We start from the raw sequence: 25194 nt of genomic DNA, 5'->3' as shown, positions 1-25194 counted from the left end.
CCCAAAACAACATACTAAACATAACACCATTGCATTAATCTAGCTAGTTGTAAACAGCAGTAAATACTAAATATTGAATGTTGTTGTGCAGCACGCAGGACCAACAGTGCACAATGTGCTTGGAAATAGCAGGTGTAGTTTATGTCTATGAACAGTGAACACCCGTGTGCACACCTGTGTGGATCAGCGCGCTTGTATTCAGAAGGTTTCCCCATGTAATGGTCTGCTAGAGGGTGTAGAGGGCCATAGCCCCGTCCCACAGGGCATGAAGCAGGTATGGAGGAGATCCAGGCTCCAGACATCCAGAGGCCCCAGAGTGCGAGAGCCCAAGGAGGACCACCGGAGGGGCATCTGTGCCACCCTCCTGGGAAGGAGCCCTCTGCCGGCAGCCAGCTTTGCCAAAGTGAACCGAGCCGCAGGCCCAGAGGCCCGAGGGCCCCCCGTGCCCCGGAAGAGGCCTGACCGAGCAACAGGCACCAGGCCCTGCCAAGTAGCCACCAGGAGTGAGCTTGTACATACCTGAGCGCCCAGCCCAGGACACCAAGAACCACCAACGCACCGACCCCTGAGGGCATCAGTCACCGGCAGGGAGTGTGGTGAGGGGAGATAGGCCTCCATACTTTGGAGGCCTATCTATTGTCCTTTAACACTTCAGTCTGAATGACAGACAGAAGCGTTGCCACACATTTAGGATAGGTAAGATGCAGGGTGTAGCAGTATGCCATAAGACACAGCAAAGCTTCTCCAAGGTCATCTGTGGCAAATGTGGTGATGGGAGTGGTTCCAACTGCAATAAGACAGCGGGACCCTTCAAAGAGCAGAACAGGGCTGACGCTGGATCTCCTGTTGGCAAAAGAAAAACAAAGACAAAATGGTACAATGTACAGAGAAACTCCAAAGCTATCAGGGTAGTTCAAATACTTAACCACAAGTATGTATTAGACTTAGACTTCACTTTAGTGATCCCTTTGGGGTGCACCCTTGGGGTGATATATGAATGATGACAACCATAGATCAGATGCGCTACAGACCATATTAATTTTAATTTTCTTTAGATGGACAAATACTGTATAGAAATTCCCTAATATTCATGCCATTGAAAAATGTAATAAATTCTGCCTCATCACCATTAGGATTATGTCTTTACACACTTTAGGAAATGACAAAGTTACTGCACCTGTGATAGTTAAATATGTAATTATTTCCATTTTGTTTTTAATTTCTTTATGATTTTCTTTATTATTTCTATTGAAATTTTTGATCTATCAGTATTTGTGCCATGTGTGCTTGGCATGGATGAAAAGGCCATATGCCAAATAAACTGTTAAAGTGAAGGCTTTAGGGGCATTATTTGATAACAAATATGAAGAAACACAAACCTGAAGGACATGAATCAGTGCTTCACTGGCATGTCCCATCTTCTTGCGTGGTGCAGCTCATGATAGGAAGAGAGTTGGTAGTGCCCTGAACAGGGCTATGTTTAAACAGAACAGGAAAGAAAGAACTAAATCAACTTTCAGTTCAATATTCAATATTATTGCCATAATTGTAATGTTTCACTTACAACTGTTGTCACCAGAACTGCTCCTTGGTGGCAAAAGCATGTTTGATCCACCACCTGAATCTGCATCATAATCTTCTCCCTGGTCAGCTGGTGAGATATCCATGAGACGCCTTTTCTTTAGTTTCATCCTAAATAAGAAAACGAAAATAGTTATATTACAGGAGTCCCTAACAAAATGTGTTGTGCTAGGTGTTTTTAAATCAAAAGCGGCAAAACTTTTTGTGAACTTGAGCCCACAACTGTTTCCTCCTCATAAAATTTTCAGGCCCTGGAAGCAGGTCCCTTAAATCGTCCCTACTGAGGGTGTGGAGCAAGACCTCATCTATGTTGGCAGCTGTAAATAAAAGTCAGTAACTTTCAGAAATGTAAAAGTTGTACATCTCTTTAAATGTATACATTTCACTGTTGAATTCCAAATTGTCATTTTGTCAAATACATTTAAATGTAATTAAATATATTATTGATCTGACAACATAAAACTGATTCTATGTAGGATCACTGTCAGTGTGTGCAGCACAAAATTCATTTAGACATTAATTTGCATAAATATGCATATGCTTGGCCTACCATTTAGAACCAAAAGGTTGCAATCATCCAAACCCTCCATGATTTTCTGGTGTAGCCTTTGTCAGAACTTTTCCCTGAGGACAGAAAAACATTTATGGTTGGGTCAAAAAGAAAAACTGAGTCAAGACACCACCTGACATGGATCCAAAGTCTATGCAATCAGACACCTGGATAAGGTGCAAAAGACAGACCAAGTAAACCCTGTGTTAATTCCATGGTTAAGTCTTATAAAATTGCTCACTTAAAATTTATGACAAGGCTATTCCAAACTAGTTTTCAAACTAAAACTAATAGTGCCCAACTGCTTGTCAAATCATTCAACAAATGATCAAAGCTCAGATTAGGCCACTTCATCCATAAGAAAAATGTTACCTCAGTTCTGCAAGGTTAAAGTGACCTGATTTATATTAATAGTTTACAACATAAATAATTGGAAGTAGGTTCACATCTCCAACTTACAATAGTTTATATGATTAATCATAATCTGTCAGACATGAAGCTTAAAGTAAATCTATAGGTAAAGATGTCTTTCAAAAATGTGCATTTGGTTTATTCCATCCCCGTGCATTATTTTATTCCCTTGTGTTATCTTTAATTTCATTACCCAAACTGGACTTGCAAATAAAATTTGAATAAATTCATGTTGGTTAAATGTAATTTTGATCATAAGACGGTTAACTCGTGATGACTTGATGACTTAAGTAAGTGTCTGTTAGGGCAGAGCAAGAATGAAACTGTCAAAGTTGAAGAAAGAACAATGTTGCGTTGAATTCGGTTAGAACAGGTTCTGGACTGAGGACATGCTGAGACGGGCTCTGTTTGGAAGGGAAGGGGTTACCAGATGACAGGGAAAGTACAGCTGAAGTGGTGATGGAAACTGTCACTGTCAGGATGCTGGGTCATTGGCCCAGCATTTTGAGTTTATTTTGTATTTATCATTCCCCTTTGCTGCTTTTTGGAAATGTAGTGTAAAGCGCTTTGGGGTCCATGGGGACTAAGTAAAGCGCTATACAAATACAGGCCATTTACCATTTAAGTTCCGTTTTTTACAGTTAGTGTTGAGTTTAGAGAGAAACATGCTTAGGGTGGCATGGAAATCAAATGGGGTGTCAATGTCACGGCTGTGGCAGCAGTCATGCGGTATCTGAGAGTATGAACCCAAGATGCTTGCAAAGGCTGTGATGCGAGTGAGCTTTATTTACAGGAGTGGCAAAGTGGCAAAAACAGGAAATGCAGAACGGGGAGCTACCAAAACCTAGACCGGGGAAAACTTATGAAGTCACCTAAAAACCATAAAGACACGGGATGATGAGCAGGGATGGCACAGAGAACGTAGAGCAGAGAGCTGACGATTTTTGTACAACCTTTTAAAACTATGAAAACTAAAATGAGAGACCAATCAGGTGTCACAATATTTATTTGTGCGAGTGCAAAAAATAGTTTGTCTGCACAAAAGAGAGAGAAGAACACCACCTGCAGATAAAACCTGCAGGCCTGACAGGAGGTGTATCACTCATTCACAGTGCGCATGCTCCAACCAGCGTGCAGCCTGTTACAGTCGCTCCTGCTTTTCTCTTAGTTTAGCTCTTTTTTCTTACGTATTCTTTTTTTTTCTGACTTGTATTTTCATCCGTTTATTATCTCTTACTCAATCATGTGGATTGAGAGAGTTTTTGTTCTTCTGGTGGCCGTGGAACTGTTACTTTTATCAACTGTTACTGACAGGAGGTGTATCACTCATCCTGTTTCCCACCTGGAGACAGTGTTTACATTGCAGTCTGCCTTTGTTGGCTTTTTGGCAGCAGCTGTTACAGTCACTATAGTACCCTCACTGACACACAGAACAAAACAAGGCCCACACAACACACTAACTACACACTCCAAACACTTTAAACACCACAAATCTCTCTCCTCTCAAAACTCTCTCTTTCACTGTCATCACTCCCAAAACTTTCTCCTCTTCCTAAACAACCAAATCCCACGTGTTGCCACTTTTTTTATTGGTTGACATGGTACATGTTTACACCAATAGTGAAGGGGTGGCATTTTTTCTTTCTCTTTTTGCGCTCTCCTTAGAAAATGCAGTTTTTACAGTTTTTTCCCACACTAAACGCGAGTTGCTGAGCCTCTATGATTTCACGAGCTGTATCAAAAGCTGCTGATTCTGGTCTGACACGGTAATTGTAGCATTGAACTTGACTTGACTTGACCTGACTTGAAGCAGCACTTCAGCACACAGATCCATGTCTTCTCCGTGGCACATGGCCTTTCAATCACCGTCGGCCACCTGTGGATACAAAATGTCTACTGCAGACAGTTGTGGACCTTATAATTATCAGATTCTCTTGTCTCACATTGCGTATCCATAATTTTCTTAATGCTTTATCCCATGAAAAGTGATACAAATATACAGTGGAGTTGGGGCATAGTCGTACACAGCAGAAACCAACACTTGCATTATGCCACTTCAAATATTTTACACCTCATCACAAACACATGTTAAAAATATTAATGTTAGTTTTTGTCTAGTAAATGCTTAAACACATAAAGAAAGATGACCATTGATGGAATTTCCTTGGCTTACCAGCACTAGTACTGACTGCAGCAAAAAGCTGTTATGATGTTTTCCAGTTTGGTCATGTGACGATCATTTGTTACTGTAAGCCAAATCCACCTTATAAAAAGAATGGTGTCAATAGATAGAAAGACTTCATGTACTGAGCAACACATTTGGTGCCACTGACCTGGTTTTGGGGGCTTTTGGGAGTCAGCCCTTGAGGGGGCGTTCTGTCATGGTCCTGAGTCTAGTGACTTAGTGTTTGTTTTTTGATGATTAATATTGGTTGTTGCTGTTAGTGTCTGGTTGTATTTTAGTGAATTTTGTATCTTGGATTTTGTTTCTTTGCCTCTCCTGTGTTACACATTTCTTGTCTAGTCTCCCCGGTCTCTATGTTTGTGCATTTCCTGTGTCTTCCCTGTCAGCTGTGCCTGCTGGTCAACTCTGCATCTCCATGCCTGTCTTGTGTTTCCTGTTTTACTTTGGTAGTCTCATGTCCTGTGTTCAGTGTTTTGCTTTAACCCTGTCTCGTTAATTCTGATTAGTCCCGGCTGTGTTTCCACCTGTTGCCCATCCTCTAGTTATCCTGCCTGCTTATTTTAGGCCTCAGTCTTCCCCTGTTTGTTGTCGTATCATACCACTCTATGTGCTGTGTGTTTCCAAGCTACCTCACTCCTAGTTTTCTAGTATTTCTGGTTTCCCTAGTGTTAAGTTCTTAGTCTCTAGTTTGGTTCATTCTTTGTGAGTTTGTGTTTCGAGTATCAACAGTGCAATAAAGCTGCCTGTTTGAGTTTATCTTCTCTGTGCTTACGAGTCCTGTGTTTGGGTCCTCATCCTGCCAGCCACAGCACCAATCCATGACAAGAACGATCTGTCGAGTCTGAATTTCGGGTCCTGACTTCCCACCGTTTTGACATATTCAAACAGTCTTTATGCTTTGCGGTACATTTAATTTGTTGTTTGAGGCATCAGCATGTTGACGGAAGACGGGGAACACACCCACATAGAACCTCTTGTTCACACATTTCTAGAGCATCAAATGTGCATGCACTGAAACTTCAGCATGTTGAAACATGACAGGGTTTTTGTTTTTCATCGAGATACGTGGCCTCGGGTCTTCAGCACTCTTGGGGAGCCGTGGATGGCCACGCATCTGAATCAGAGTCAAAATCAGCATACTTTATTAACCCCTAATGAAATTATGTGGGTTACAGTTGCTCCAGTATCAATACAGTAACAGAAACAGACAAGATCTTTAACAATACAATATGTTACAGATTTAAGAAATGCAAGAAATAGCAAAATATATACAAATGACTCAATAATAAATATCAAGGATTGACAGAGGTGATTATAAATAAATATCAAGAATGTTGACAGGAATATTACAGAGTAATATGAGGTCTTTGCCTGGCTCACTAGGGGCATTATAGTAGTCTCTCACACTCATTTTCAAGTATGTTTCTTGGAAAATGCTCATACAGACACTTGCTCACACACACAGAAAATGCGATGTTTCTTTATGTACCTTCCCTTTCTTGTCGTTCAGGTGTTGAATAGAGTTTGAGTGTGTTTTGTTACAGATGCAGCATGTCTCTCTGTTTTAGCCTCAATCCACCTCCTGCTTCATTCCCCTCCGTCTTTCTGTCTTTTTTTATATTCCACACAGATAATAATATGAAAACAAGATTAGAAAAGAAGCCTACAGAAAGTGAACAGTGCCACAGTGCTCCTCTTGTGAAAGCAAATGTGTTCAGTCTATGGTTCTGTTTGTTACAACTGATGGACAGAACAGGTTTAATTAAAGGCCATGGAAGCAGGAGAGCTCCATCAGTAGTTGGCCCTTTTACCAAGGCAGGTGGGCAATGCCTCTTTAAGCTTACTCATATAATAATCATTCTTAGTGAGTGTGATCAAATGACTTTATGTTTTGAAAAATGGTCTCTGTGATTGAGAGAGACATTTGTAATCCTGACCACCTCTAAATGTGTTATTCAAGTTTCAATGCAATTTTATTTGTATAATGCCAAATCACAGCAGCAGTTGCCTTAAGGCGCTTAATACTGTAAGGTATTATATAAGAGGGAATCAAGACAGGAAGCAAGTTAGGGCAGAGCAAGAATGAAACTGTCAAAGTTGAACAAAGAACAATGTTGCGTTGAATTCGGTTAGAACAGGTTCTGGACTGAGGACATGCTGAGACAGGCTCTGTTCGGAAGGGAAGGGGTTACCAGATGACAGGGAAAGTACAGCTGAAGTGGTGATGGAAACTGTCACTGTCAGGATGCTGGGTCATTGGCCCAGCATTTTGAGTTTATTTTGTATTTATCATTCCCCTTTGCTGCTTTTTGGAGACGTTTAAATGTAGTGTAAAGCGCTTTGGGGTCCATAGGGACTAAGTAAAGCGCTATACAAATACAGGCCATTTACCATTTAAGTTCCGTTTTTTACAGTTAGTGTTGAGTTTAGAGAGAAACAATCTTAGAGTGGCATGGAAATCAAATGGGGTGTCAATGTCACGGCTGTGGCAGCAGTCGTGCGGTATCTGAGAGTATGAACCCAAGATGCTTGCAAAGGCTGTGATGCGAGTGAGCTTTATTTACAGGAGTGGCAAAAACAGGAAATGCAGAACGGGGAGCTACCAAAACCTAGACCGGGGAAAACTTATGAAGTCACCTAAAAACCATAAAGACACGGGATGATGAGCAGGGATGGCACAGAGAACGTAGAGCAGAGAGCTGACGATTTTTGTACAACCTTTTAAAACTATGAAAACTAAAATGAGAGACCAATCAGGTGTCACAATATTTATTTGTGCGAGTGCAAAAAATAGTTTGTCCGCACAAAAGAGAGAGAAGAACACCACCTGCAGATAAAACCTGCAGGCCTGACAGGAGGTGTATCACTCATTCACAGTGCGCATGCTCCAACCAGCGTGCAGCCTGTTACAGTCGCTCCTGCTTTTCTCTTAGTTTAGCTCTTTTTTCTTACGTATTCTTTTTTTTTCTGACTTGTATTTTCATCCGTTTATTATCTCTTACTCAATCATGTGGATTGAGAGAGTTTTTGTTCTTCTGGTGGCCGTGGAACTGTTACTTTTATCAAGGAACGGGACCGCGGCACATCTCCTACACTCACGGACTGTTTACTCCGAGATCAGCCGATCACCCTGATGCCGGCCGGCTCACTGGCCAGACCCGCAGAAGTACCAGCTGAAATTTGGAGGAAAACACATCGGGGATGCAGAGGTCAAGGACAGAAGAGAAGAAAAAAGGAGACGGTGAGACAGCGGAGGCTCGAAGCGAGGAGGAGGTATAAACCGTGTCTGCCGTCTATCGTGATGGGAAATGTGCGATCGCAAATAAAATCGACGAGCTCTCAGCACTGGTACGGAGTCAGAGGGAATACCGAGAGTGTAGCCTGATGTGTTTCACCGAATCATGGCTGCACCAGGACATTCCCGATGAGAATGCTTCCGTGGAAGGCTTCCACACTGTTCGGGCGGACAGGGACAGCATCGCTAGCGGTAAGCGGAAAGGAGGTGGGCTTGCTGTTTTAGTTAACAAGCGGTGGTGTAACCCTGCCAACATAACAATCAAAGAAAGGATTTGTTGCCCGGACACTGAACTGTGTGCTGTTGGACTCAGGCCGTATTATTTACCCAGGGAATTCTCTCACGTCATCTTGGTGGCTGTTTATGTTCCTCCCTCTGCTAACCCCACAGCTGCATGTGACACTATCCACTCTGCCATAGCTCGGTTACAGACTCAGCACCCGAGTGCCTTTATTGTGATCTCGAGTGACTTCAACCATGTATCACTGGACAATACACTAACAACATTCAGACAATATGTGGACTGTCCCACCAGGGGAGAGAAAATTTTAGACTTACTGTATGCTAACGTCAAGGATGCATACAGCTCCTCCTCCCTCCCCCCACTTGGTAGGTCAGATCATAACCTGATTCACCTCACCCCCCGCTATGTGCCAATTGTGAGGAGGGAACCTGTGACCACCAGGACTGTTAGGAGGTGGTCAGAGGAGGCAATAGCGGAACTACAAGGGCTGTTTTGAGGTGACCAACTGGGAAACACTCTGTGAGCCTCACGCCGAGGACATCAATCACCCAGCCTCGTTTCATCTTCAAAGTTCTCACTGATGGAAGGAGGTTTTGGCTCAAAATCTCACGATACATGGCCCCATTCATTCTGTCCTTAACACGGATCAGTCTTCCTGTCCCCTTGGCAGAAAAACAGCCCCATAGCATGATGTTTCCACCCCCATGCTTCACAGTAGGTATGGTGTTCTTGGGATGCAACTCAGTATTCTTCTTCCTCCAAACACGACGAGTTGAGTTTATACCAAAAAGTTCTACTTTGGTTTCATCTGACCACATGACATTCTCCCAATCCTCTGCTGTATCATCCATGTGCTCTCTGGCAAACTTCAGACGGGCCTGGACATGCACTGGCTTCAGCAGCGGAACACGTCTGGCACTGCGGGATTTGATTCCCTGCCGTTGTAGTGTGTTACTGATGGTGACCTTTGTTACTTTGGTCCCAGCTCTCTGCAGGTCATTCACCAGGTCCCCCCGTGTGGTTCTGGGATCTTTGCTCACCGTTCTCATGATCATTTTGACCCCACGGGATGAGATCTTGCGTGGAGCCCCAGATCGAGGGAGATTATCAGTGGTCTTGTATGTCTTCCATTTTCTGATGATTGCTCCCACAGTTGATTTTTTCACACCAAGCTGCTTGCCTATTGTAGATTCACTCTTCCCAGTCTGGTGCAGGTCTACAATACTTTTCCTGGTGTCCTTCGAAAGCTCTTTGGTCTTGGCCATGGCGGAGTTTGGAGTCTGACTGTTTGAGGCCGTGGACAGGTGTCTTTTATACAGATGATGAGTTCAAACAGGTGCCATTCATACAGGTAACGAGTGTGGGACAGAAAAGCTTCTTACAGAAGACGTTACAGGTCTGTGAGAGCCAGAGATTTTCCTTGTTTGAGGTGACCAAATACTTATTTTCCACCCTGATTTACGAATTGAATTGAATTGAATTGTGAGATTCCTGACACCCCTCCCCCACCCATCACCCTCACTCAATACCAGGTTGAGATGCAAATGAGGAGACTTCACTCAGGCAAGTCTGCTGGATCAGACGGAGTGAGTCCCCTCGTCCTCAAGACCTGTTCCCCCCAGCTGTGTGGAGTCTTTCATAAACTGTTTATGCTGAGTCTGAGTCTGCAGAGGGTCCCGGTGATGTGGAAGACATCATGCCTCGTCCCTGTACCAAAGATGCCACGTCCCAGTGGCCCCCAGGATTACAGGCCCGTGGCACTGACCTCCCACATCATGAAGTCCCTGGAAAGGCTCATCCTGGACCAGCTGCGACCCATAGTAAGACCACATCTGGATCCCCTCCAGTTCGCTTATCAGCCTCGTCTCGGAACTGAGGACGCCATCATCTACCTGCTCAATCGTGTCTACACCCATCTGGACCAGCCGGCGAGCACTGTGAGGGTCATGTTTTTTGACTTTTCCAGTGCTTTCAACACCATCAGGCCGACCCTCCTGGGTGATAAGTTAGCAGCGATGCAGGTGGATGCTTCTCTGGTGTCCTGGATTGTTGATTACCTGACAGGAAGACCACAATATGTACGTCTGACAAGGTGATCAGCAACACAGGGGCACCACAGGGGACTGTCCTCTCCCCCTTCCTCTTCACTCTCTACACCACAGACTTCAGCCACTGCACAGAGACATGCCATCTTCAGAAGTTTTCTGATGACTCTGCGGTGGTTGGATGCATCAGCAGGGATGATGAGACAGAGTACCGGGCTGTGGTCGACTCCTTTGTCACGTGGTGTGAGCAGAATCATCTGCAGCTCAACGTGGCAAAGACCAAGGAACTGATCGTGGACTTCAGGAAGACCAGGAAACACTTGACCCCTGTTTCAATCCAGGGGGTCAGTGTTGACATTGTGGAGGACTATAAATACCTTGGAGTACACATTGACAATAAACTGGACTGGGCTAAAAACACCACAGCACTTTACAGGAAGGGCCAGAGTCGTCTCTATTTTTTGAGGCGACTGAGGTCCTTCAACATCTGCCAGAAAATGCTCAGGATTTTCTACGAGTCTGTTGTGGCCAGTGCGATCCTCTATGCTGTTGCATGCTGGGGGAGCAGGATGAGGGTCGCAGTTGCCAACAGACTTAATAAACTGATCCGTAAGGCCAGTAATTATGTGGGGATGGAGCTGGACTCCCTCAAGGTGGTGTCGGAGAGGCGGATGTTGTCCAAAATAAAGACAATGTTGGATAACACCTCCCACCCACTCCATGACATGCTGGTCAGTCACAGGAGCACGTTCAGTGAGAGACTGAGATTACCGAAAAGCACCACTGAACGACACAGGAAATCTTTCCTGCCTGTGGCCATCTCCCTGTACAACGCATCCACTTAACACACTGTTTACTGCTACAACTACACATGTTTCTTTTCCAGCTATTTATTTATGAGTGACTTATGTATGTATGTATATATATGTATATATTGTACTATTCTTAGTTAGCGTATTGTCTGTCTTGTCTTAATGTTGGTTTATAATGGAGCACTGTAACAAAAAATTATTTCCCCCAGGGATCAATAAAGTATTCTGATTCTGTTTCCCACCTGGAGACAGTGTTTACATTGCAGTCTGCGTTTGTTGGCTTTTGGCAGCAGCTGTTACACTCACTATAGTACCCTCACTGACACACAGAACAAAACAAGGCCCACACAACACACTAACTACCAGTGTAGGGACTAACGCGTTATTAAGTAACGCGTTACAGTAACTACGTTATTATTGTGGTAACGAGCACTTGCCTAAGGGTTTGGGTTAGGTGGGAGCCGCAGTGAGGTTATGCTTGGGGGTTGTTTGGGATCACGAGAGTTTGTGACTTGGACTTTGATTCTAAATCTCTACTACTACTTACTACTTTGCAAAATACATACGCAAATAAATGTAAATAAAGTTTTGCAAGGCGGTATGCAGCCTGTATGACTCACCATACTGAACGTTACAAAAGCACATTAGTAAGGTTTAACAGATTTTTCACACACACACACACACACACAAGCATGGGCCAGGACAAAGGCATGGGCACACGGGTGCGCACAGACACGCAAGCACGCTCACAGGCGCTCACGCAAACAGATGGCATTTTTGCCCATAAAAAAAGTAAAAAACAAATTTTTAGTTTAAAATGAGAAAAATGCTATTGATGATAAAAAATGTCTATTTTGCTAAATGTCCTTGGGCAAGAGTTGCTCTCTGATGCAACCATCGGTGTGTCAATGTTTGAATGTTGTTTTGGAAGCACTTAAAAGCATAGAAAAAAGGATTGTGTAAATGTGGTATGTTGTATAAAGCGCTTTGAGTGCTGCCCGCGAGTAAGAATCAGCCCATTTACCATAAATTTAAACCAAACATCCCCAACTACTTGTTTCTCTTTTGGATCTTTTACTTTTAATGACAAACCTAGATGTTCAAACAGTCTTTATGCTTTGGGATGCATTTCATTTGTTATTTGAGGCATCAGCATGTTGAAGCAAGACAGGGAACACACCCACACAAATAAAATACCAACCTATTGCTCCCACAGTTTTAGACCATCAGCATGCTACTTTGAAAAACCAGCAACATGTTCAAGCACGACAGGGCGGCATTTTTTTTTCAAGATGTGTGGCCTCAGGTCTTCAGCACTCTTGTGGAGCTGTGGAAGGCCATGTATCCGGGGTCTTTACCTGCCTCACTAGGGGCATTATAGCAGTCTATCACCCTCGTTTTCAAGAACATTCGCTGTCTTACACACACAGAAAACGCAGTGTTTGTTTGTGTATCTTTCTTTTTCTTATCTTTCAGGTGCTGTGTATGGTTTGAGTGTGTTTTGTTAAAGATGCAGCAGTTGGAGATGCAGCATGTCTCTCTGTTTCAGCCTCAACCCACCTCCTGCCTCTTTTCTCTCTTTCTGTCTCTTCTTTTCATTTTCCACACAGATAATATTATGAAAACAAGATTAAAAGATGAGCCTACAAAGAGTGGATAGTGCCATAGTGCTCCTCTTGTGAAAGAAAATGTGTTTGCATGACAAAGCATTGAGTCTATGATTCGGTTTGTTAGAACAGTTTTTTTTAAAAAGGCCATGGAAGTGTAACATAGTTAAATAGAGTTCAAGTTAAAGCATTGGCACCACCTACTGTTGCAAAAGTCACCCTGCAATATTTACAAAGGGTAAGAAATTCTGGGTAATCCTCAGAGCAATGGGGGATTCCTGTAGAGGTAAGGAATGTGCAAATGTCGTGGACAAAACAATCATGTTACTGTAACAGTAATATAAGTTGATCCAGTTATTTTTGGTGTCCCAGTGCTCTGAGTATAGTTTTGTATTCAGTTCATGTTAGATTTGTGATTATAGTTCTTGTGTTATTCATATTTAGCTTTTAGTTGAGGTTAAGATCATGTTTAAACTCACAAAGGAGCATTTCATTCCTCCTGTAATGAACCGCTGATCTGTACCATAAGTCATCCTTGCGGGGGTTGTCGGAACTGTATGCGCAGGCGCACTGGGGACGGATGTGCTCAGAGGCATGCCCCGTAACGTGTATGGAGCAGTCTGTCGCGGCAGGAATAAGTTGTACAAAGTCCATGTAAGTTACGATAATACTTTGATAAGTATGATAAGTGTGTTTCTAATGTAAGGTATGTTGCTGCGTTTGTATTGTGAGCTATCTGAAAACCTTTTCATTCTGTATTTACGTTACTAACATCCATGTGCTATTTTTTAGCTAGACGTGTGTCATGCAAGCTAGCAGCACCCCATGAGAAACGGGCCGAAGTGTTTAAGTGTTTACCGGAGTTTTTGCACCCTTGGCAAGCGGACTGAGGTATGTGATGAGAGGTGATCTGTTGTTATATTTTATTTAACTGAACTGTGTAACCCCTTGATGCTGTTTGAAGTAACCCCTTTTGTTTTATTTAATCTGTGACTGTGTATCTCAAAATTACTTGTTTGAACTTGCCTGAATTAACTTAAGCTCATTGTTGTTATTGCTCATTGTTATAGTTCAAAAGGTACTGTACGGGTATCAATTTTTTCTTATTTTATAGTTTTCACGGTGCTCAGCGTCCAGAGAATGAGCCGTGTGTGGTGAGGAAATAAATGGCTGCACCCGTTAGAGACTCTTCTGTCGTTCTTGATGCCAAAGGCTGCTACAGTGAAAACTCATCGCTGCCTTGCAGCCATCTACACTCATCTTATTCTTTCGTCGAACTGTGAGTAAAGGAGTGTATCGCATCATCCAGAGACTTATTGCCACAGAAGCAAGTTATAGACAAAGTTGAATGTGGAAAGTAACTCTAGACTCAACGTAGTATGTTATTAGTTTCTTGTTAGAGGCAGTTCCTATGTCACACTGGAATTCAGCCTCAACTTATGATGTTAGTATCTCGAAAACAATGACGAAAACCTGGATACCGATAAATTTAATGTGAAAATACGTGTAACTCAGCGAACAGATTAATTTAGAATTTCCAATATGCACATTTGGTATTTATAATACAACAGGCTGTGCTTACCCTTTTATATTTGGACCGGTCCTCTGCTCGCCTCGCCTCACGCTCTCACCACAGGCCAAATCTGCCTTCCTCAGCACACCAAAGATCCAGGTCACAAGGCACCAAATTGTTAAATCCTCCCGATTCTTTCGATCTTTGGGCTAAAGGAAGGACGATACTCGGTGTATAAATGCTCAATCAACAATTCCTTTATTACACACAATTCAACACTTTTGAGCATAAACCATCCGGATGGGGAGACATGCATGCAGAGGGTCACAGCAAATCTCCAACTGGTGGAGGGTGACTCAAACTCTTATAGCCTCTAGTGGCCCCCACCTAGTCGTAAAAACCTAAACATTCACATTCTTTCTCTCTCTGCAGTATGTTCTGTTCTTTTCTAATCAGACAAATAAGGCCATGACTCTCCGAAAACACTATTTCTTATAACTCAGCAGTATAATGCATCATAGACAATATCATTCATTCGCAATAAATCAGAAGTCTACAGCAGATACAAATCAGATTACCAAATGTAATAGTTATCATCTTCTCCTAATTCAGGAGAATAATGCAAACTAAAACTACATAATAATTTCACAATCTTTAATTAGGGGTGTAACTAGAGATGGCACGATACCACTTTTTTATGTCCGATACCGATACCAATATCATAAATTTGGATATCTGCCGATACCGATATGAATCCGATATAGTGTTTTTTAATCAACAAAACTGTTTTTTAAAATATCTTGCTGCATTTTGCAAGTCTGCAAGTTCATACTCAAGTTTAAAACAACAACTACACTAAAGCTATTCTGTTATACCTGTATACAAAAAAAATATTTCATAGTTCAGCAATACTGATCAATCTAATAAACTTAGACCTACACCATCCTCCCTATTCTGGTATTTTAAAGAGTACTTAGCGTAAATATTAAGCAACCTAACTAATAGGGTTCCAACTCCCAGCAACAACAAAAATAAATAAATAAAAAATAGGGAACCACCCCTCACGCGCCACCTCATGATGCTTAATCGACGTAATCAACCTTAATTTGATGCAGTGTGAAAAAAATGCACAGAAATCAATTATTTTTCAAGAAATATTAAATAGATTCAACATCTTTCTTCAACAAAATTGCAGACTGCACAGATGGTACCTTCCCAAAGGAAAAAGTACTATAGCTTACTAGGGTATATATATTAGACTTAATAGTCACTATGTACAGTAATTGACTTCTATTCATTTTACATCAAATTAAAACTTTGGGTGTCAGATAATTATTTATTAAAAGCTCGACATTTTAAATGAGAATAAGAAAGAAAAGTATGTCTTTGTGCCCCCTTTTCCCTGTTCATGCCCTATCGGCCCCCCTGGCTAAACTTTGCTAGATCCGCCCCTGCACAGTTACCAGCCGTCATAGAAAAAGATCCTCGAGTAGAAAGTAATATTAAATAAATTCTAACAACAGCTGATCAAGCTTAAACGTGCTGCTGTTGTTCAGCCGCTGGTTTCCTCTTTCTGGTGCAAAGTGGGCCAAAAGCAAACAAGAGACACGGACTCACGACAGAAAAGCCGATCAGCTGATCATTTAAGCAGTTTCACGATTGAAGTAGCAGCCGGAGAGCGAGAGGCAGTCGCTTGTTAAGCTTAACGTGGGAATGCTTTACAAACATTCAGAGATGGACTTACACACTTGCTTTACTTCTCTCGGGGATAACTTTGTCGGAGATGAAATGCCAGGTTGCTAGCGAAGCTCCACATGCTATCCAGACCACCGACAGGTCCCGCATGCCACAGCCGCTCTATCACGTGATGCATACTGCTCCGACTGCTAATGTTCTGAGGTGAGTTACGGCGTGTTGCAAGTTTTGCGAGGTGCTTTCGTGATATTTAATGGATCGGATTACATTTTTTATTTTTCTCCGATATCCGATCCAGTAATTTAGGTCAGTATCGGACCGATACCGATACGTAATATCGGATCGGTCCATCTCTAGGTGTAACATAGCATAAGATAATATAATAATCCCACAAACCCTTTCCACAATAAGGCACTTGCAAACAAACACATTTCTACTGCACCATTTGTCTTAGATTGGCCTCTTTTAAGGATCAATTGCCATTAAAACGTATTAAATCACTGTGATTAGGCAGGAGAAATAATGAAGAACGTGACTTCCTTTACTAGATTTTAGAACAAACATTTTTAACAAATCAAAGGGCACAGGAAACATTTTGAGAAACATTATGAGACAGGAAACATCTTGAATGAAATCAAAGGGATCATCTTCATCACTTCTGCAAATTCAGTCTTTTTCTTTTTAAACCACAGAACATCTGGTTGGTTTTGTAATGAGCTAACGTATATTCAGATGCAACACTATGTACTATGGTGAGCTTATTGTAAAACATAAAAAGTAACAAAGAGGAACATCAGATACCAACACGAACAGGAAGCAGCTGGTGTGTGGGTAAACTGGTGTCCATGGTGACAGTTACAAGGTAAACAAGCTGTTTGAAGTTAGTGCTGAAACTGAATGTGATTGGATAATGCTTGGTCAGAACAGTGCATTGTTGTCAGACAACAGCCAATGGGCTGCAAGGTGGCTGTTAATGCAAATGGAACAGTTTAATTGTTTAAAACATCAAAAGCACCTCCAAATGACCTTCCATCTTTCTTAGAAAAAAAAGAAATTTGTTCTGCTGCTCATATAATTGTGACCTGTGTATTTGCTGTTACCAACACCAACCACTAATATTGCCTATATTATATGTAGCCTCACCGGATACAAGTACTGGAGTTCTTAATGTGCAGTCTTTTATTATCAGTGAAGACAGAAATGTCCCCCATTTTGTCCAAAAATGTGTGTGTGTGTGTGTGTGTGTGTGTGGATATCTATCTATATCGCTATATATTTTTAAAAAAAATCAAATCAAATAATAAGAAAACTACAAAAACAAAACAAACAAATAAACCAAGTGAAAGCTAAAGTACTTCATTACTCTGGTACAGTTTTTGTATGCATGCTAAACCCTGTCAGTTTGTGTTCTGGTGCTTGGATTGGTGGGTTGACTGCTTGAGTTTTCCAAGCTCTCAGTGATGACTTCATGGCAGACACATACAGGTTCACATTATGTAGCAGTCCACTGCTGGATGTACAGTTTTAATTTCTCTAGACTTTCATATTTTATTCAAAAAACTGAGGTAGCAGACTTATTTCTTCCTGTGCAGTCATGAAAAAAAAGTCTAAAAAGCACAATTTTAACATTATTGCATATTAAATAACTTAGAGAAATAGGTAAGAGATGGATTGGAGATCTAGGTTCACCAATTCTATGTAATACTGTAATTTTCTGCTGCTCATTCCTGTGCAATATCCCATCTGCCCTCCCGTCATATTTCTTTTCAAGATTTTCTTATTTAATCACTAGTGTACATATATTTATATTTATAGATACATATATATATATTTAGTCATCTTTTCTCTTTTACCATGTCTCTCTAATATTTTGCTCCTTACTATTTTTCTATTTTCTTTATTATTTTATTTTATTTTATTATATTTTCTCCTACTGTATCATGCTGCTGAGTGACTGCTGCTCGTCAAACACATTTCATTGCAATGTTGACCCTGTGCTAACTTGCATATGACAAATAAAACTGAAAACTATGTGCCCCCCAAAAATCATGTAGCAGTCCAATTTTGCCATCTTTGCGTAAAATGACACCACATTAGCTATCAAAACAATGTCACGGGAACAATGTGCTATTATCAGAGCTTAAGGTGGACCAACAAAATATCAAATGGTATGACTTTTTTTTGCAGAAGAATTTATTTTGATGAATATTTTGTATTTACAGCACTCAGTTTGCATATTTATTAATGTGAAAGCTGAATTGTCAATAGGCAACAGACACAATAAAGCATAATAAAAAAAATTCTTTAGATTTATCATTACAAACAGCAACAACACAGAATGGACGCTTTACATAGTCTGACAAAGACTGTATAAAGAGAGACTGGGCCTCTGGTGCAGGAAGCTGCAAAGGAAAAGGAGGTCTGGGTGTCTCTGCTTAGACTGCTGCACCCAACACCTGAACCCAGGTAAGCTTCAGAAACTGGACTGCTGGATGGGCATGATTTCTTGTGGTCACTTGCATTGATTCTTTAGCTGCCTCTCTTAATCCTCTTTCAAGAGGTTTCATTAAATAATGGTTCGCTGTCTCTGATCTCTATCGGACAGAAAAAACATTTTTGTCAGAAAACAAATTGTGTCTATAAAGAACAAAGTTATTACAGTAAGAACTAGACTGAAAACTAAACTTGGGTCTTAACAGAATCAAATTAAACCGGACTTGAAAAATTAAAACAATTAAAATAAAACACAATACACACACAACCCGAGGAATCGTTAGTTTTTACTGGGACAAATTGTACTTATAGCCTGTTCTTACTTCTGGGCCCTATTCCAGGCAGTGTGTGCAACAAACAGAGTTCTGACTTTGTTCACTGAGGAATTGAACAGATGGTGATGTTTAATTGAAAAAAACAGCAATAGGAGATTAAAAGCTTTATTTAACAGCCACTGTGAGCAGATCTAAAATCTGATCTGGATGGGAAAAGACCAGAATGACCAGAATCAGAACTGCATCTGAGCCTGATTTAGTCTGAATTAATGATTGTTATTCATGTTCTTGCTATACAATTGGCCTGTGAGTGACCATTTAGGTGATTTTCAGTGAAAGATATTGAGGTACAGCCCAAATTTTTAAAAACTGCAGCATTAAAATTGTTGTTTAAAATAATTTAAATGACTGAATGTCTTTCTGTGAACAAGTTCCTACTTGAAATGTTCAGGACACAGACAGTCTGCATTTAAAAATTCCCTTTAGACTACATCTAATCCCATTTTAGATTTTTAAAGTAATTTAGGGCTCGTTTTCACTCAGATATTCACATCGTCACGTATCCATCCAACACATGACTCATCAGTTTGTTATGTGTCTAAAGCTTCATACACAGAAGTTTAACCCATATATACTATTCAGGTTGAATTTGACCCATTTTGATATTTAACAGCAGCAAACACCCTAAATTTCATTTTTTTTAACTTGAAATTTGATTACTTGAAGTGACCCAAAATACATAAACAATAAATTATTTAAAACTTTTATACTTTTATTTGTTTTTCCAAATACTACATTTTTTTTTTACATTGAGGCTGTGCCAGTCAAATTTTACCTGTAGCTACTGAGATACTGAGTTTGGGTCAAATAAAGGAAAATACATTTTACTAATTTTACGGAATCATGAAACTGTGAAACTCTACATCCACAAAGTTCAAGGGGACAGGGAGCAGAAGGTGCCTTGACATGGACTGGAGATCTGAGACAGGCTGGCAGGGCGTCGCAGTAGTTAGCACTGTCACCTCACAGGAGCAAGATTCAAACGTGGCCTTTCTGTGTGGAGTTTGTCTGTTTGGACATCTCCAGAATACCTCGGTTCTCTGACTTCTTTCCACAATACAAAAACACTATAAAGTGGTTAAATTGAACTCTAATTATTAAAAAGTGTAACGTTAAAATGAGTTCATCCTTCATTAATTCAAATAGGATGATAAATACGCTGGTTCACCACTTATTGCTTTTATTGAATAAACTATAAACTTCTAATAACAGATCAGTTTAAAGTTCATGTCTAAGCTGAATCACAGCTTTTGGCTCAGTTTAGAAATTTACTGTCTGTTGTGTCATTATGATAGTTTTGTAAATGTAAAACCAGCAAAAAATAAGCACTTGATATGCAACAGTTTTAGTGAAGACAGGTACAGCAGAGACCTCGGGGGGCAAATGTGCAGATCACCGTCTTCACATCACTGAAGAAACATAATGAAGTGTCTGGTTTTTTTGAATTATCACAGTAAAAGGGAAGTTAAGTGATGTCAAGAAAGCTGTAAGGTGAAATGAGGATTGTGGGTGTATTTACCTCGTGACAGTGCTTGAAGTTCATACTTTTGTGCCTGCAAAATAATGTTATGAATGAATAAAAAAAATGTGCTCTTTCAGTGATTGAGTCTGACGCCCCTGACTGAGTCTGGCAGCTGTAACATCTGTATATAACAGAGCCTTTTACCTGCTGATGTGCTGCTGCTTGATGATGCTGTCCCCCTCTGCTGGAGCTCCCCTCACTGATCCAGTTGATCTGCTGGTTGGTTGCTTCTGGTTTTTGATGTTTTGCTTTACTGATCATTTGTTGAGCAACATTTAAACAGCCGTCCCAGTCTTTCCTTTTTATGTTGCTCGTGATTTCTTTAGTCAGAGTTTCATTTGCTTCTTTCCTCAAAAGCTCCTCCAGAACTTTTTTCTCTTCTTCCAAAATCAGTTTGTAGTAAAAAGTTTTCTTGTTGCACCAACTGTATTTTTCTTCAAACCATTTTCTCCACCCACTCCAAGTCATGAAGAAAGCGACAACAGTCATGCTGAGGAGCAGAGAGTAAGCAGCAAGCTGAAAAAGAAGCAACAAACAAACAAAACATTTAACAGCATTAATGTGTGTGTGTATTTATTATACTTTCATAAATTAAAAAGAAAACGTAACAGTACAATAACATTACATATTCACTGTGTACATATGCACATCCTCACCTTTGACTTCATTTGCAGCTCAGTTATTTGAGCTGTTTCATCAGCCGTGAGACCCTCAGGTTCGCAGAACAGCTTCCTCTTTTTTTCATCAGTGGTACAGCAACTATACCAGTCTGTGAAAAGCAACACAGCTACAATCCACAGCAGACTGATTAGAAACGCTCTGATAACGCGCTTGAGTACAATGCATAAAAACGTGGATGGATGCTCCGCTGTGCTCCGAAATGTCTGGTCTATCAGGAGCACCAGGAAAAATACTAAAAAAACAGGCACGACCACCATTTCATTGCAATCAAAAGTGTGGCCTGAGCAAGCGCACATCTTGGCTTGCAGATACATAAATGCGAAGAAAATCCCAAAGCCTGTGCCAGTGGTGCCGATTTTTCCACTACGGACATATTGCAGGAGTTTATTCAACATCTTGAGCAGTTCGGTGCCTGCTGAGGCTGCAGCTTCTGACCTGTAAAATTACAGACACAAGACAAAAAGAAATATTTCCTGCTTTTCACACCAAGTATCACAGTCTCTTTGAAATTCAGCTTAATATCTCAGTCCTATAGCAGCTGTGAAGTGAGCAAGTCCTCCAGTCAAAGTGAAGATATGAGCTCTCTGCTCCCACCCTCACATAAGAACCACGAGTGCTGCTCCTACAGGTGGCAGGATGCAAACGCAACGTGACGTCATGAGAAGGAGTTTAAACAGCACTCTGTTCAAAACGTTTCCAAAGTCGTGTCAACAAATTTCATGTTTCCCAAACACTTTATACTATGATGAGGTTGTGTGGCACGACAGGTTTTTTGATGAATGACTTGGAATGATGAATTCTATCAGCACAACAAATACTGAGTATTAGGTACTATTAGGTACTAACACTCATTTAAATACAGTAATTTGGTCTTAGATTCCGTTAGTTATCATAATCCAGGCTTCATAACCTTTCTGTTTTTTTATCAGTTTATTTTTTCAACTGCATTATGACTAACAACGAAAAATCTCCACAGTTTGAAACGTAGAGTGTTACAGATACAAAGTGAATTTATGTTATTTATGTCATGAGATGTTAAAACGTGTGGTTAACACAATTTAGTCACCACAGCCTGTGGAGTCTACTGTAAAGAGATGGCAACTCAAACCAACTTTTTTATTCAGTGTTGAAACAAAAAATGTCAAGCAAACATGAACAAGAGAGGTGAAGAAGAAAAAGAATGCAAGCAGGGTGGAGTGGGTGGAGATGACTGCCAGGGGTGATTTGTGGCAGAACAAGTAAGATAAGATAAGATAAGATAGAACTTTATTAATCCCTCGGGTGGGTTCCTCTGGGAAATTCGACTTCCAAAAAGCACAGCAACGACCGAAGTTAGTTACAGAATTGTTATATATATATATATACACACACACACACACACACACACACACATATATAAATACAGAGACAAATATAAATAAAATATACAAAGGGGATAAATAGAATAAATAGGAATAAAAAATAAAAATACAAGTGAATTGCACATTTCAAGTATTGAGTCTATTGCACCATTGACTATTTACAAAAAGTATTGCACAAGGTATTGTACAGTGAGGTGAAGAGGCACTACAGCTTAGTTGTTCCCCCCTCCTTTGTCCTCCTGTTTCCCCTCCCTCTCCCCTCCAGAGAGGAGTTAAACAGTTTGATGGCGTGTGGGACAAAGGAGTTTTTAAGTCTGTTAGTTCTTGTCTTGGGGAGAAGCAACCTGTCACTGAACAGACTCTTCTGGTTGTTTATGTCCGTGTGCAGAGGATGCCCAGCATTGTCCATAATGTCCATCAGTTTCTTTAATGTCCTTTTCTCTGCCACTGTCACCAGAGTGTCCAGCTTCATGCCGACCACAGAGCTAGCCCTCCTGATCAGTTTCTCCAGCCTGGATGAGTCCCTCTTTGCTGTGCTGCTCCCCCAGCACACCACAGCATAGAAAAGTACTCCAGCAACCACCGACTGGTAAAACATCCTCAGGAGCTTCCTGCAGATGTTAAAAGACCTCAGCCTCCTGAGGAAGTACAGTCGGCTTTGGGCTTTTTTATACAGGTGCTCTGTGTTGCATGACCAGTCCAGTTTATTGTCCACCCACAGCCCGAGGTACTTGTACTTGTTGACCACCTCCACCTCCTCCCCCTCTATCTGAACCGGCAGTGGACCTTCTCTGGACCTCCCGAAGTCCACAACCAGTTCCTTAGTCTTTGAGGTGTTGAGTTGCAGGTGGTTTGTGTGACTCCATGCGACAAAGTTCCTCACCAGACTTCTGTACTCCTCTTCCTGATCATCCCAGATACACCTCATGATGGCCGTGTCGTCTGCAAACTTCTGAATATGGCATAATTCAGAGTTGTAGCAGAAGTCAGAGGTGTACAGGGTGAAGAGAAGAGGGGAAGTGAAAGTTTACAAGATGGCAGTGAGACCAGCTGTGATGTATGGTTTGGAGATGGTGTTACCGAGAAAAAGGGGCAACCACAACAGCACAAGAAGACAAATGTTTCCTGTATTTCATGCAAATTAGTAGTGTCCATGTTTTTTGTTACAGCAAATGTTTCTAGGTCTGGTGGACCCACTGTGGCTTTCGTTTTTAAATCAAAGAAGCCTAAAAATGCATGTAAAAATATAGTAACTGAGAAAAAGATATTAGATTAGATTAGATTAGACTAGATTAGACTAGATTAGATTAGATTAGATTAGATTAGATTAGATAGGACTTTATTAATCCTTCAGGTGGGTTTCTTTAGGAAATTCTGACTGTCAGTGTTTTGTGACCTTCTAAAATCATACTTCAGACTTTCGCTTGTGGTTTAATGTCCTTGAGACTTTGTCACTTCTGAAAAAAAGATGGAAGCACATGTTGTCCTAAAATCTATTCGTATATACGTTAGAGCACTGATGGTTACAGAGATACAACATGTGCAAAATGAATGTCAGATCTGCCAGTTTCATAGGCACTCACAAACTCTGACACAATCAGAGATGCAGGATTTTGTAACTGAGCACTGATGATAAACTGGATGGTCTCTCTACTCATTAGTTCAGAGCACATGGTATACATGTTTTCCAAAATGAAATTCACATTATAATTCATTCTTCCACAAAGTTTTCAACTTTGCATCAATTCACTTCCTGCCATTTTTTCTTTACTCTCATATCATTTTTGACTGCTTACTCTAATTACCAGTCCATTTCTTACCATGTTCACACCATCCATCCATCCATCCATCCATCCATCCATCCATCCATCCATCCATCCATCCATCCATCCATCTTCTTCAGCTTATCCAGGGCCGGGTTGCAGGGGCAGCAGCCTAAGCAGAGAAGCCCAGACCTCCCTCTCCTCAGCCACCTCCTCCAGCTTGTCCGGGGGAACACCAAGGCGTTCCCATGCCAGCCGAGAGATATAATCTCTCCAGCGTGTCACCGGGCCTCCTCCCAGTGGGACATACCTGGAACACCTCACCCAGGAGGCACCCAGGAGACATCCTTGTCAGATGCCCAAACCATCTCAACTGACTCCTTTTGACTCTCCCTTCTCTAAGGGAGAGTCCAGGCACCCTTCAGGGTAAGCCCATTTCCACCACTTGTATGCGTGATCTCGCTCTTTCGGTCACTACTCACAGCTCATAATCGCTCAGCTCTCTCTTCACCATGACGGACCGGTAAAGCGTCCGCATCACTGCAGTTGCAGCACCAATCCATCTGTCGATCTCCGGCTCCCTTCTCCCATCACTTGTGAACAAGACCCCAAGATACTTAAACTCCTTTATTTGGGGCAGGAACTCGTCTCTGAGCCGGAAAAGGTTCTCAAGGTTCTCTTTCCGGCTGAGAATCATGGCCTCTGATTTGGAGGTGCTGATCCTCATTCACACTCAGCTGCGAGCTGGAAGGCATCAACCGATGATGCCCACAGAACCACATCATCTGCAAAAAGCAGAAATGACATTCTCAGACCACCCAAGTGAAAGCCTTTCAACACTTGGCTGCGCTTAGAAATTCTGTCCATAAAGATTATGAACAGCATCAGTGACAAAGGGCAGCCCTGGCGGAGCCCATCACGCACCGGGAATGAGTCCAAGTTATTGCCAGCTATGCGGACCAAGCTCTTGCAACTGTTAGCCTGTAGCAATTGGCCAAACACCCCATACTCCCACAGCACCTCCCACAAGACACCCTGAGGGACACAGTCGACAACACACAAAGACATGTGGACTGGTTGGACAAACTCCCATGCCCCTTC

At 41.5% G+C, this 25194-nt stretch overlaps 1 protein-coding gene across 2 annotated transcripts; it reads right to left on the bottom strand.

Annotated features, from left to right (window-relative positions):
- Positions 1 to 18035: 18035 nt before the first annotated feature.
- Positions 18036 to 21523, bottom strand: LOC146551280 (uncharacterized). 2 transcript variants are annotated; one of them, XM_085259571.1, is made up of 4 exons: positions 20945 to 21523; positions 20433 to 20804; positions 20286 to 20319; positions 18036 to 18532 (listed from the first exon to the last, which is right to left on the bottom strand). In XM_085259571.1, the coding sequence occupies exons 1-4, from the start codon at positions 21362 to 21364 to the stop codon at positions 18492 to 18494; spliced, it is 867 nt and encodes a 288-aa protein (XP_085115697.1). In that variant the 5' UTR covers positions 21365 to 21523; the 3' UTR covers positions 18036 to 18491. The 2 variants fall into 2 exon arrangements, with proteins under 2 accessions (XP_085115697.1, XP_085115696.1); XM_085259570.1 differs by having other exon boundaries at positions 18036 to 20319.
- Between the last annotated feature and the right edge of the window lie 3671 nt (positions 21524 to 25194).

Source organism: Mchenga conophoros, linkage group LG20, assembly GCF_057382185.1.
Source record: "Mchenga conophoros isolate Kocher_MC1m ecotype Shallow Benthic linkage group LG20, M_conophoros_male_GT1.1, whole genome shotgun sequence".
Taxonomy (NCBI): Eukaryota; Metazoa; Chordata; class Actinopteri; order Cichliformes; family Cichlidae; genus Mchenga; species Mchenga conophoros.
The sequence above is the reverse complement of the archived record's forward strand: the minus strand, read 5'-3'. Positions and strand labels throughout refer to the sequence as shown.

Excerpts from the sequence above, each read along its gene's own strand:
- LOC146551280 (XM_085259570.1), bottom strand. The coding sequence starts at position 21,364 with ATGTTGAATAAACTCCTGCAATATGTCCGTAGTGGAAAAATCGGCACC. Across the intron at positions 20,805-20,944 it reads AGCTGCAAATGAAGTCAAAG|CTTGCTGCTTACTCTCTGCT; the intron begins GTGAGGATGTGC and ends CTTCTTTTTCAG. Across the intron at positions 20,320-20,432 it reads AAGCAGCAGCACATCAGCAG|GCACAAAAGTATGAACTTCA; the intron begins GTAAAAGGCTCT and ends ATTATTTTGCAG.